This window comes from Cuculus canorus, chromosome 3 (assembly GCF_017976375.1).
Source record: "Cuculus canorus isolate bCucCan1 chromosome 3, bCucCan1.pri, whole genome shotgun sequence".
In the NCBI taxonomy this organism is placed as follows: Eukaryota; Metazoa; Chordata; class Aves; order Cuculiformes; family Cuculidae; genus Cuculus; species Cuculus canorus.
The window spans coordinates 8906782-8920367 of NC_071403.1; the positions used below are offsets into that span (position 1 = coordinate 8906782).

Consider the following 13586-nt stretch of genomic DNA (forward strand, 5'->3'; position numbering starts at 1 on the left):
CGTGGAAGAAGACCTGTAGTTTTTTTACAAGCCAATTAATGATACTGACAATTCAAGTAACTGACTATTCAAATGTTCTTCCTCTGGCTTTCAGTTTCTTTGCTGTTTGAGTCTAGGATGACAAAATTATCAAGTTGACTTTCTTTCGTGCCTATTTAAAATCAATCTTCTGAGGAAGGAGTATTTCCCCCATGTGTATTTGTGTTCACTGTAATGACAAGTAGTAGGAACATAATCATTACTTTCAGATTTTCTTACTAGAATTGTTCTTAAAAGAAAAATGTCCTGCTTGTCAAATTCCAGAAATGGACTGCTAAGAAAAGCCTGATGTGCCTTTTATTTGCGCATTTATACTCCTAAACTTGTGAGGAAAGAGTAGTGTTTAACTTCAGTGCAAGTTACTTCACGTTGCTTTGCCTCCAAAAAGGAGAAGGACGAATGTGCTCAAAAATGACTTCTGGAAGAATGGTCCTTGGCAATAACTGGTGAGATATTACAATTTCATCAAAACTAAATCTAGTTACCTTGCTTTGCAGTTGTTTTTACAACACCCCTTGTATTCTGAGGTAGAACCATGGGATTTCATGTGTGTGAAGATAGTTTGCTTAGAAATGAATAAGTACACTCATTTAAGAAATTAATACTTCCTGTAATTGCTGGATCATGTAAGAATTTCTGGGATGCAGTAGTTAAGAATTTGCAAAAATCACTCTCCCCTGTTGCATGTTGTGGATGTAATTTCTTCTCTTTAAATTCTAGCAGATTAATCTTACAAATATTCGTTAGCGCTCTTTATCATTTGCGCTGTAAACTGGGTTTCCGTAGTCAAAGGATAAGCACACAAAGAGGCAGGAGACTCATTAAAGCTGACATTTGAAAAAAGGAAAAAAATGCTTTAAGCTTTAGCTAGACTTTTTTTGAGAAACAGATTCCTTGAGAAAGGAAACTAGCTGCAATTAATTCTATACTATTTGTAGGTTACCTTGTGATGAATGTGAATTTTAAGGTTATTTCATGATAACTTTGTCTAATTATATGTCAGCATTAAGCACTAGTTGGAAACAAAGAAAAGCATGTACTGTTGAATATTTTAAAAAGGAGAATAAAATGCATACTGGGACTGTATAGTCCATTGATTACAGGGTTATATGTTAACAGAACCTTAGGAAATTCTGGAAGCATAATCTTTCCCTGTAAGGTTAATATTGCTTTTGTTGCATTGGAAATGTCATTACACCAAAAACCCACATGGGTCTGGTTCTTCAGATACTTAAGGAGGGATGTGATGCTGACACATATAGTAACTGTGTGTGTGTGTGTGAAATAAATCAGACTCTGTGAAGAACTAAAGTGGTGGTTAACTCTGCAAGGGGGTGTGTGTGCTACAGAAGTTCTTGAAACCATCTGAGTTTACACATCTAATTTCATAAAATCATAGAATGATTTGGGTTGGTAGGAACCCTCAAAGATCGTCTGATCCAACCCTTCTGTTGTGGGCAGAGGCATCTCTCATTAGATCTAGTTGCTTAAAGCCCCATCCAACATGACCTTGAACACTTTCAGGATTGGGGCATCCACAACTTCTCCAGGCAACCTGTTGCAGTGCCTCCCCAACCTCATCATAAAAAATGTCTTCCTTATATCCAACCTAAACCTGTCCTCTTTCTATTTAAAACCGTTGTTCCTTGTCCTATCACTGCAGGCCTCGGCTAAAAGTCTCTTTCCATCTTTCTTATAAGCCCCCTTTATATATTGAAAGGCTGCAATAAGATCTTCCCAGAGTCTTCTCTTCAGGCTGAATACCCCAACTCTGACCCTTTCCTTATAGGAGAGGTGTTCCATCCCTCCCATCATTTTTGTGGCCCTCCTCTGGGCTTGCTCTAACAGGTGCATGTCCTTCCTGTGCTGAAGGCTCTAGAATGGAACCTAGGGTGCTCCAGTTGGGGTCTCACAGAAGCGGGGTAGAGGAGGGGAATCTCCCTTGACTTGTTGGCCAGGCATCTTTTGCAGCCCGGGGTTTGTTTGGTGTAGGAGTTGGGGACTTGTCTTCCCGGACTCTCTGCAGTGAATGTTACAGGCAACGAAGAGAGGATGAGAGAAAGAGGCTTCTTTTGGAAGTGACTTGGAACTGTCGCGAGGGTATAAGCTATACCTTCAGATGCTTATGGTCTGAGTAAGTGGCATTTTGAGAGCTGCAGGGTGAGTGATTAACCCTGTAATTTCCTTGGGGGAAAAAGCTGCTAAAAGTCAGGTTCTCAGTAAATGGTTGTTCTGTAGCTAGAAGCTTTGTAGGATGAGAGTAGCTTAATAGGATCCTGCCAAATCCGTATTGACACCTGTCAAATGAGTCACTTAACTGATGTGTCCTGGGGCAGGGTCATACATGTTGCTCTTAGCTTTATTTGGGCAGTGGGAATGAGCTGCAATATATTTAAACATAGCTAGTTTCAGGCATTTTGTATGCTGTTGTCAGAGTACCACTGATAGACTGGTATGTTCAGTTTATTTTATTCTGCTTAAAAAAAAAAAGGAAAATGAGTTGCCTAGTTTCAACTCTCTTCCTTTCCAATCTAGTATTGGGATAAATGTTTCAAAGTGCACATGCCGAGTAGAGATGCAGGGGCAGAGCGTTATCAAATTAACAGTAATCTTTAGATACTGCCCCATGAGCTCAAGTCCTTTTGAACTGATGGAAATAGCCAGAATGTAGACTTTATGTTGCATTTCTGTGCGCTGCATCCTTGGACCGTGTTCTGTAGCCATGACTACTGCTGCATTAAAAAACGCAGTACCAGACCCAATTCAGAATCTGTATTGTGTTCTCACCTTAGTTATCCTGATGGTGTAGGATCTTCTCTTGTTCTGTATAAATATGGGACCCCTGCCTGCTCTCCTGCTTTTCCCTTCTCTTTGCAGCCTTACAAATATGAGGAAAAGTTCTCTCTGTACACATAGCTGTTACCCAAACTACATGTGGGATTTTGCATTTTCCAGCTTGACCTTGCTGGAAAGGGTGCAGATGGAGCTGTGCATTTCTGCAGGTCTCTTAATCTTCGTCTCTCTTCAAACTATGCTCCGTTGTTTCCCAAAGTCTGACTTCTTATCTTCCACACTTAGCTGTGCTGTGCTCTTGACATAAGGTAAAAAAAAGTGTGACTTTGATTCCACAAATAAGTCTGTTGCCCAGCTTTTATTGACTAAACACCTTTAGCTTTGATGTTAGCCTTTTTATCTTCCTTTTCTCCTAGCTTATTCCACATTTCTTTTTCCACCTTTGCATTTTCAGTTTCATTTTCACAGTAAAATAACGTGTGGCTCCCCGTGCTTCCCAGTGCTTTCCTCAGAAGCCATGGATGGTGTACCCCAGGGCTTGAGTGCTTCCAGTCCTCTTGCGGGCTGGGTGGGGTTAAGATAGGCCAGATAATATTGTCTCTTGTCACCCTTGAGGCTGGCTTTCTAGCCTCTTGAATAGGGGAATGACACAGCCATCCCTGATCAAGTTCAGGCATTAGGATAACTCCTCCGAGGTTTGTATTTTAAAACTTCACAAGTCAGAGTATGTTTAATGTGTGTGATACACTGAAAATGTTGTAATTTCATCCAAGATAACTAGGGAACTCAATCTTGTTTTACTTTTTGAAACTACATTTAATGTTGTCCTACCTATTGCAGTGAGTTGCTGTTGTCCACAGATTTATCTGCTTTTGGAAATGGTTGTTTTGGAAGGCGTGTTGCTATTGATAATCTTCACAATTAATCTAAAGGAAAACAGGCTTGCTTTGGAAGAACAACAGCATGGTTTGGTTCTGATGTTCGTGGCTGGTTCTAGTCTTACCTTTACTCTGTAGGAGGGTACTGTGGTTGACACGAAGGAGTATTTCCAGTGTTCCCCAAGTGTATCCTTTTCTGTAGACCACATTAGATTAAGTGTTTCTCTCAAAACCTGACAGGAATGCTCAGGAAAGATACTTGCAGCATTTATGGATTACTTCATTGCTATTAGTTTTGTTATCAATTATTGAGTCCAGATTTGTTCTCGTTCTTTTAACTTGCAAGACAAATACCTGTTTCTATAGCTTATTTAGGTACAGCACTGGGTAAACGTGTCTGGTTGATACTGAAAATAGTATTTTTAGCCATGTTGTACCTTTAAATTTGACTTGGTTCCACCCTTACATCAGAAATCATCTGGAATGCTGAGCTGGAAAACTGTAATTATTTCAATTACTGCATCCTCTGCCTGTTTTGGCAATTGCCTTGTGCTCAGGAATTTCACACACATCCTCAGCGTTCAGGGTGTGTGTGGTAGCTTTTGTGATGGGAATTATTACAATATTAATACTTTTTACAAGGTTCTGTGAAATATCTTCTTAGGATAGTAGTCTTGGAAAAAGTACTTGGTTTTGGTTGTTTGGGTGATTGTTTTTTTTAGTTTGTTTTCTTTCTTTTTAGAATACAGATTTGGAATATAGACATTTTGTTTGTATGTTTTCTGTTGGTTTTCGAGGGGAGTGATGACTGCTTCTCTGTGATGGAGAGCAGCCTGCACTACTCTATGGCGCAGTTCTATTTCTAAATGCAGTTGGTGAACAGCTGCTGACGGGACCGTGCCTCCTGTGTGAGTAGACTAGATTGCTGTCACCTTTATTTTTCATGGATTAAAACAAGGCTCCCAACTGTTTTTTGTTTTTTTTTTTTTTCTCCTAGATGACAGTTAGGATTAGGGAGAGATTTGGAAATCAATAAAATGTGGGTTCTTTTAGTTCCTTTCAAAAATTTCAGAAGGACTCTTAACTAACACCGCATCTGGAAAATTAAAGGCAGAGGGAAAAGAAGAAATGTATTCCATTTAGTATATTGTGAAAAAATCTTAATTTGTGGTTGAGAAGAGGAAAAATTACACTTTCTGAAGAGAATGTATTGTTATATCAGAAAATTTATTTGAAAAATAGGAAGAAATCTGTTTTTTTTCTTGCGAGTGACTGAAAATCTCTCCTCAACATACCTTAAAAGCAGAAAAATGTTAATGAACATACAGTGTGTTAAGAATAAGGAAGAGCTATACCTCTGCTCTATAATGTATCAGAGACTGGCGCTTCAATACATCAGCATGCCTTTTCCACTTTTGCCTGCTATTCTGTATTATTACTGTCATGGTTTCCAATTTTAAATTGCAGCACGTGAGTTTGCTGGGAGCCCTTTCTGTAAGTAGTTGAAATTTAAGAGTAGTGAGTCAGAAGTTATTTCTCATTTTCTGGCTTCTTCCAGATGGATCCATGTTATTAAGCATAGTACTTCTTTCTAATGGGGAAGGTACTTAGTCTCTGATTTTACATTACATGGTAGGAAACTTTATTTTGCCTGTTGGGGTCCCCTTACATTGCGTTTGGACTTGAGACCTTGGAGAAAGTACAAAGGATAGATTAAAGGGGCGGAGGGCAGTGCCTTTGCGTTGTTCCAGGGTACGCATAGTTGTGAGCGTGCTGTGGGTGAGAATAGCTGTAGAATAGAGCATTTCTCCTTTAGAAAGCTGTCTCCCATTAGAGGAGAACTTAACTGGGGCTGTGATTGGCTACAGTCGGTCTCTGAAACACATCAGGTGTGGTTGGGTGCAAATTCAGCATCTGTAGAGGCACAGCTACCCAATAAGTACTTGTAGTGCTGCTCTCTTGGGCAATACAGATACCTTCCTTGTGCCTTCCTGGCAGTTGTACTAGCCCAGGTGCTTAAGGGGATTTATTCTGTGGGAATAGGGGATTAGGGATCTGTGTTATTCTTTTTCGCTGGGTTATTTTTAAGCAGGATCAGTTTCCTGAGCTGCTTCAATGGCCCGCCCCGGTTTAATGATATGGTGAGGCTGGTTAAGATGGTGATTCCCAAGTTCTTGCTGTTGAATGTGGTTTTGCTGACAAAGGTTTCTGTTTAACCGCAGACAAAGTGGTGTGTGATGTAAGAAGAGAAATTAAGAGATTGCACCATTTTACTCATTGACAGTTCAGCGTGATGGGGAGGGAGATAAGTAGATGCGGGGCGATCCGTAAACACAAGATTACAAGGGAGCTTGGAGGTGTGCGCATCTTTTTTGTAGTCTCTTGATAAAAGTGAATCATGGACCTCACCTAATCTGGGCCCGAAAAGAAAGTGCAAAATTCGAAGGAAACTTGGGATAGGTTTCTGGAAAACCCATAAATAAAAAAGTAATGGCAATCTGCAGGTGGGCACGTGATTTAAGAGTAAACCTGCATTTCTTTGAGAGAAATGGTTCTTCATTACCTCTTGCCTCGCTCCTTCCATTGGTTTGGTTTACATGAGGATGTGTACTGTGTCTCATCTTGACTTGTGTTTTATAGTTTTAAAATTTTTATGTTTGAGTTTTCTCATTTATCTTTGGAACAATGGCTTCCTTAGTACCGCCTTTCTGTCAAGTGATTATGAGTAGCAGTAGCTGAGTTATTCTCACTTATCTTTTAATGGAATTTATAAGAGGCCACTACTACAATATCTTCACCTTTGTATTATGTTTTAGATGTGTTTCTTATGGAGGAACGCAGAACCCCTTGCGTAGAATATTCATATTTTAAAAGCTGGGGAGGACTGTTGAGACCATAATCATAGCTCCTGTGAGATTTAATTCACCGTTTTCTGGATGTGGTACAAAATCAGTGCTTGAAATGAGGATAAATTTTTCAGGCATCATCCAAAGTCAGTCCATGAAAAATCTTTCCCCTTTAGAAACTCATTGCATCAGTGAAATTCTATTTCCTTCTGTATTAGAGTAACAGTATGAAGGTTTTTCTTTAGCTTTATTCAGGTTATCAGCTGCTTTTTTTTCTGGGACTAACTAATGATCCTGAAATTCAGTATGTTGGTATTGTCTGAAGTGAAAACAAGTATTTCAGTTTTTTTGTGGTCTGAGTACATGGGCTTGCTTGTTGCTTTTTTTTTCTTCCCCAAGATGTACAAACAAGAAAAATTTGGGTTTAGATTTAACATGTATTTCAAATTTAATGGAATTTCTTTTTTTAATCTAGATTTTAGTTAAGTCCTAGATCACTGTCTCCCTTCCTGCACACCAGGACGGAACATATTCTGCTGTAGGGAACTACTTACTTGCAGTCACCATATCTGATTTTTATTTTTCCCTGGGACGCTGGGGGATCAGAGCAGATTATGGTGTTGGGATAACGTCTGACTCCTTGTGTTCCATTTAGTCATAAATAAACCCCTGAAAAATCTGAATGTTGCTATGGTGATGTTAGTAAAAGCCTGGGTTATGGAGTAAGTGAGCCGCTTAGAAGCGTAATGTCACTTACAGTAATGAACATGCTGTCGTTAGAATAGTGATGGGCTTACCTGATGCTCTGTAACTTTGGTAGCCCACACCAGATTCTGAAAGCAAGTAAGTAAATGCAATTCATATGAATTTCGTTTTCTCTTACGAAACTTGCAACTATTGACCTCTTAACAAATAGAAATTTGTGGTTTATCTATTTACTTTCTAGCTTTAATGTGTTGAGATATGACAGAGAAACAAGGAAGAACTTCCAGTCTTTGTATGTTGCCTTTCATATGATGGCCTGATTGAATTGAAACAAGAAAAAAAATCAACTCACAGCAATTTCATTTTGAACTGTGTAAACACACAGTTTTCTTTTGAAAGCGTGGAATATAAAAAATAAGATTGCATTAAAATGTGTTTGGTCCTTTTTGTTTTTTAGTCTTTATAACCTGGCTTCACTGGAACTTAGAGAAAATTTGCTGACATATTTACCCGAGTAAGTGACATTTAATGTGTTTGATCATATTAACATAAAATATTATTAAGAACTGCAAACATATGAAACTGAACGATAGCTAGAAAAAATATTTAGTGCCTCTTGAAAACATTTATGAGATACAGCTTTATTTTAGCAACACCTAGTTACATCCTTTACTTGCAGTTGTACTTGGTTAGTAGCGGGAGACTGCAGCCTGTGGCAGTTGCTTTTGCTCTATGTGACTATTCCATATACAATACAGCAGCACCAAATGTTTCTCCCTGCACACATTGGTGGATCTCATTAGCCGTGGGAGTTCTGGTTTGGGTTGTTCTCAGGCTGAAATTCCATGACTGTGAAAGTAGGGTCACAGGATCTCGAGAGATTTCAGCTCTAAACCTTCATAGCATTTAAATAAGCATTCGTGTTTGGGGCTAAGAAACCAAAAGCTCCAGAACACTGGAGATCAAAGCCTTGGTGACAAACTAAGCCTACTGAAGTCTGAAGTCTGACTCCACACACCATGATTTTGGGGGAAAAAAGATATCTAGAAGTCTCTGTGCTGTCTGTACTGTGGTAGAGGAATTGGTGGTCTTTTTTAAGATTAATCAGTTATCATACAGTTTGGGTATCCTTTTTTTATTGGCTGCCTGGAAGAAGCCTCTTCTTTCTCTAGTGAAGGGGTTTCCTTCCTTCCCTACGTGGCTGTTACTTGCAAGAGTTTTGGTGACTATTGTTCTGCTTAGTTAGATAATCTAATAGATTTTGTAATAGATTTAACCTTTTTTAAGCAGAGTCTCTTGCCCGTTTAATTGCGGTCCTTTTTTCTTGCCAGTCTACCCAGTACCTCAGTTGTGGCTGACAATGGCTTTAAGCCACAAGACACTTTAAATGTCAGTGGTCAGGAGGTAGGAATTGATAGCTAGGTTTTACCATGCAATATCAGAATGAATCTGTCACAAATGTTGACAGTTGTACTGCTCCTGGAACATTCCGACTGTCAGTAATGTGGCCGATGAGTCTCGCTGGCTTTTGTGCCAGTGGAGCTTTGGGGAAGGTAAACAAGAGCACTACACAGACTGCTTTTGAAGTAAAAGGATGGCCCCCTCTTTGTGTTTGTGCTCAGAGAACTTCTTTTACCTCTTTTTGGGCTTTCCTCTGTTCGCATCCTCAAATCCAACCTGAAATAATTCAGAAACTGGTAGATCAGGTTGAGAAGGTAAATGATGGATTTATTGAGTCTCGAGTCACACTGTTACATGTGATCACTATCCGGAATTTTTATCCAGTTGCATAACTGTAAATTCCCCCTAAAAATAAATCTTAACCAACTGTACTAAACTATGTGGCATTGTCCACCGCGACAGACTGATGGTTAAAATAAAGAGTAATAATCTAATTGCCTGTACTAAGTTTTAAGTTTCAAGGACATACAGTTATACTGACAAAACAAATTATTTTTTTTCAGTAAGATACTACTGCTAGTAGTCTGTGCCCAATAAAACGTCTACAATATGTTGTACTTTGAAATACGAGTTTCAGTAAAATGAGCTCATTCAAAAAAATGGGGTTTCTGTTGTTTTAAGTCTGATGTGGTTTTGTTTTGACTTATCTCACAGATCACTTGCCCAGCTGCAGCGACTAGAAGAACTTGATTTAGGAAACAATGAACTTTATAACTTGGTAAGAGAACATGACACTGAAAGTGCACGTTGGTCTTGTTTTACGCATCACTTAGGTTAAATAGGTCATAGAATGTCAGAATTGAAGAAAAAAAAGAATGTACAAAGGGAGAGGTGGTTTTATATGTACATATGAATTTTGGCAGTGAGTCTGTGCTTCCCGTATCTGCTTAGTCTTATTCAGAGCAAAAAACTGCAGCTGATCTCTAGAAAATGAGAGCACTGCACAGATTTTTTTCTACAGAAAGAAAAAAGAATGGAAGGAAACAAACTCTTGACTGCACTTGCGGTGAATGCGTGGGTTTCCGTAGGCAGCTGGATGGGCTGAGCACAGATACAAGCTCAGTTATTTGCTTGATGGGAGTAGGAATCTTTGGGAAAGGGCTGAGGCAGACTTTTAAGGGTTCTAGTGTCTGCCATTGTGGCAGGTAGATCTCTCAAAAGATGTGTCATCTCCCCTAAGCTGACTCAATTAAGTGTTGGATTTGCAGATGATTTAAGAGCGTGCATGCATTTTGTTAGTGCATGTCAGGTAAAGTATGTTAAAAAGTATATTAAAGTTGTTAAACTACAGCAATTAATTTATATGATGGAGTTCCAAAATGCTTACAGTCACCCTTGCTGCATTTAACCATGCTTGGAGTAAGGATTGGTTTGCTCAGACTGTAATTATGGGGTGGCCGTTTGATTTTTACTTGAAGATCCTATGATACTTAATATTACTATTTTTATGTTCTAGCCAGAAACAATTGGTGCACTTTTCAATCTTAAAGACCTCTGGTTGGATGGAAACCAATTAGCTGAAATACCTCAGGTAAAGATAAGCTCTACTGGTATTGTTTTGAAGATGTTTTTAAAAGAAAACTTTTTTGTTCATACCGAAAGGGAGGTAATCTAAAATCAAACAGTTTTCTCAGTTTGCTTTGCCTTCGTTTGATTTTGGATGTGTAAGGGCTTTCTCATAATAAGTTTCTCTGTGAGGGATTGTATAGGATATCATGTATTGTCTGACATTTTCTTTTAAACATTTTGACAAAGGAATTGTTTCCTAATAGGCATATTGTTCTTTTTGCCTGTGGATGACACATCCTCTTCTTACAGTCCTGGCCCAACAATCAGCCTCACCTTTTGTATCTACCTAAACTGTGGGTTTGACAGTTCTGAGGATGAATCCCTTTTTTTACAGTCGTCATCTTCCATTCAAATATAGTGTTTGGGAGAAATACAAAAATAGAACTGTTGCTCTAAATAGAAATTTTGATTTATGCAGGCAAATCCCCCATCTGACATCAGTCATGGGATGAGAGGCCTTAGCATTTAAAGCCTACAGCACTCTAAGTTCCTTTTCTCAAGAACTGTGATAGCGTGGGAAGGTTTCTTCCCTGTTTATTTAGAACCAAGTCAAAACCTGTTCTCCCCTGTTCCTTCTGCATTTGCTGTTATTTGCTATATTGATCTCATTGTCCACAGTGTAACTTGGAAATCGGTTCCAGTTTAGTGGGCTTTGTTGACTTCGTTGTTGTTGACTTGGCCTCATAATTTTTTAAGTGGATGTAATTTAACGTTGATAATCATTCATAAAAGGTCCGGTATGACTACAGCAGCTGTTTTTATTGAAGCTGGCCATTATTGTATATTTTGTCTAATGTCCAAAAGATGAGCTGGTAGGATAAAGGGGATGTGTCTGTGTGTGTTTAATGAAAGATCCTCCTGAGAGGCAAACATTTCCAAGATAAAGAGACTGATCTTTTGCGTTAGGATCAAGGCTGTTGCTGTGTGTGGAAAGTTCATATATGTAAAAGTGAAAGACGCCTTTACCCCAGCCTTTCTGTTCCCTGGAAGATGATTTAGATGACTGAAACGAGAACTGTTCTAGAACATATGTAGGGGGAGCATGTGTGAATGGGGAATGGGAGGGTGATCTGATGGCTAATAGGGTCAAAGATATGTCTCTGTTAGACTTTTGATCTAATTGGTGGATAACCATCGTAAAAAATTAAGTAGTCATTAATAATTGTAGGTGATGTCAGTATAACCTGACAGTTCAAATATGCTTGCTAAAGCAACACTCCCAATTCCTATTTCTACATTTGTTGCAGTTGGGAGATGTGAAGATATGAAATCCCTAGATGTCATGGCATGTTGCTGTATCAGCCAGAAGAGACTAATCCTAATTTGCCTAGGGTTAATTGGGAGGGGCAGACTTTAATTACATGGAGGTTGATAATCTGTAGTTCTGAAAAAACAATTTTGCAGTCTTTACTTGAGGAAAACTCCAGTTTTGGCTGGTGCTTGCCTGGGTGTGCTCAGCATGCCTTGTCTGACTACTGAAACCAGTCCTGATAGTTAACATAAGAAACTGACTGCATAACTTAGCTGGTGTATTATATGTAAAGTGCAATGATTTACTTCTTTTCTGCATTTAGAGGTCGTACAAAGAATGGCCAATTCAGAGGTCATGCAGAGATTTGGTTTTCATTCTGGAATTTCAATGTGATGGTACATTTTTCAAATTGCTTTGTTACGTGTTTGGGCATGACTTAAATTTTTGTCTTGTATTGTAGGAAGTAGGAAACCTGAAAAACCTGCTTTGTCTGGATGTTTCTGAAAATAAATTGGAATGCCTTCCTGAAGAAATTAGTGGTCTGACTTCTTTAACAGACTTGCTTGTTTCTCAGAATTTACTTCAGGTCTTACCTGATGGCATTGGTAAGTACAAGGTGAATGCTATCACACAGAACCATTTAATCCAACATAAAATGGAAATCATTTGCTTTCAAGACTTTTGAAGTCTTTTTGTGCAAGAAATGAGCTTGTCTCAGCATGTGTTTTTTTCTCCTAGTATGAAGTGCATAGCTCTATTAATTTTGCATTTTAATTGTCTACATAATGACTACCTTGTAATCCCTTTTTTGGCTTTCACTTGATACCTACTCGACCAAAATAGAAGTTAATATATCCTCTCTGTTCCTACTGTGTCCACACCACTATCAATACTCTTTAAAACTGTAAAATTCTAACTTGTACCATACTGTAGGTCACTTGTTAAGACTGACTGACAGTAGCACTATAGAAAAGACATCCTTTTTAGTGGGGATGTGTATTTATCTCCAGTTGGACAATGTGAGTAATCCTGTACTGAACTCAGTGAAAGGCTGTTCCAGATTCAGCCTGATACTCCTCACCCTTCAGGATCCAAACTACAGCCTTTCTACGTCTGACCCCTTAAAACAGATTTTATAACTAAGGAATGTTTTCTGAAGCATTATCAGTGCCTTTTGAAAGGTAAATGTTTTACCCCTGCAGTAGTTGTTTCAAGTAGTCAGCAAGGCGTTGCTTTTCTGCTACTCATCAGCTGTTTTTCCAGGGAGTCTCATGTTGCAAGAGCATGACTTCTCCATGCCAAGTTTTGTTTGGGTGTTCTTTTTGTTTCCAAAAAGGTATAGGGGAAGGAGGACTTGTCAGTGTGGTTTAATCAGGCATGTGGTAACGAATGGACAGACAGACCTTCCTCCATGTGCTATGTGACCCTAAGGGAGGATTTAGACTAAACAGTAGGAAGAAATTCTTCACAATAAGGACATTGGAACAGGTTGCCCGCTCCTTGGAAGTGTTCAAGGCCAGGTTGGATGGGGCCTTGAGCAGCCTGGTCCGGTGGGAAATGTCCCTGCCCATGACGGGGGGGTGGAGCTGGCTGGGCTTTAAGGTCCCTTCCAGCCCAAACCATTCTATTATTCCAGAAGTAAAACATGAGGGAGTGAAACAGCTCTTTTGGGTCCTGCAGTTTGACTAGTGTGGGTTTGGTAGAGAGTTGTAGCTTTCTGGCCTGAGCTGGCCAGGACTGTTGTTGTACATCAGAAATGGAGCTGTATCTTCTGAAAGGCTACAGCCTGCGCAGCCTGCAAGAGGACAGCTTGTCTGTAACACCGGCTGTTGAACAAGAGCAGCTGCTGCTTCTCAAGAATACTGTTAAATGAAGATCCTTTGGAGGGGCATGCGATTGTTAAGGGCCAGGCTATTTCAGGCCAGGCTTAGTTTGCGTGTGTGTTTTGTAACATTTTTTGGATATAATTTTGTTATAAAGGCAAAAAAAAAATTCTACTTATGTGGATAGCTTACTTGTCTCTGGAAAATTAGGTAGAACTAC

The 13586-nt window shown here is 39.2% G+C and overlaps 1 protein-coding gene across 4 annotated transcripts in view; it reads left to right on the plus strand.

Moving 5' to 3' along the window:
• LRRC1 (leucine rich repeat containing 1) overlaps positions 1-13586 on the plus strand; it is a 103423-nt gene that overhangs the window by 42013 nt on the left and 47824 nt on the right. For all 4 annotated transcript variants that reach the window (XM_054060890.1, XM_054060888.1, XM_054060889.1 and 1 more), the window contains exons 5-8: positions 7719-7775; positions 9377-9440; positions 10179-10253; positions 12004-12148. In XM_054060890.1, the coding sequence (XP_053916865.1) occupies positions 7719-7775; positions 9377-9440; positions 10179-10253; positions 12004-12148 (341 nt within the window). The remainder of the gene's footprint in view (positions 1-7718; positions 7776-9376; positions 9441-10178; positions 10254-12003; positions 12149-13586) is intronic.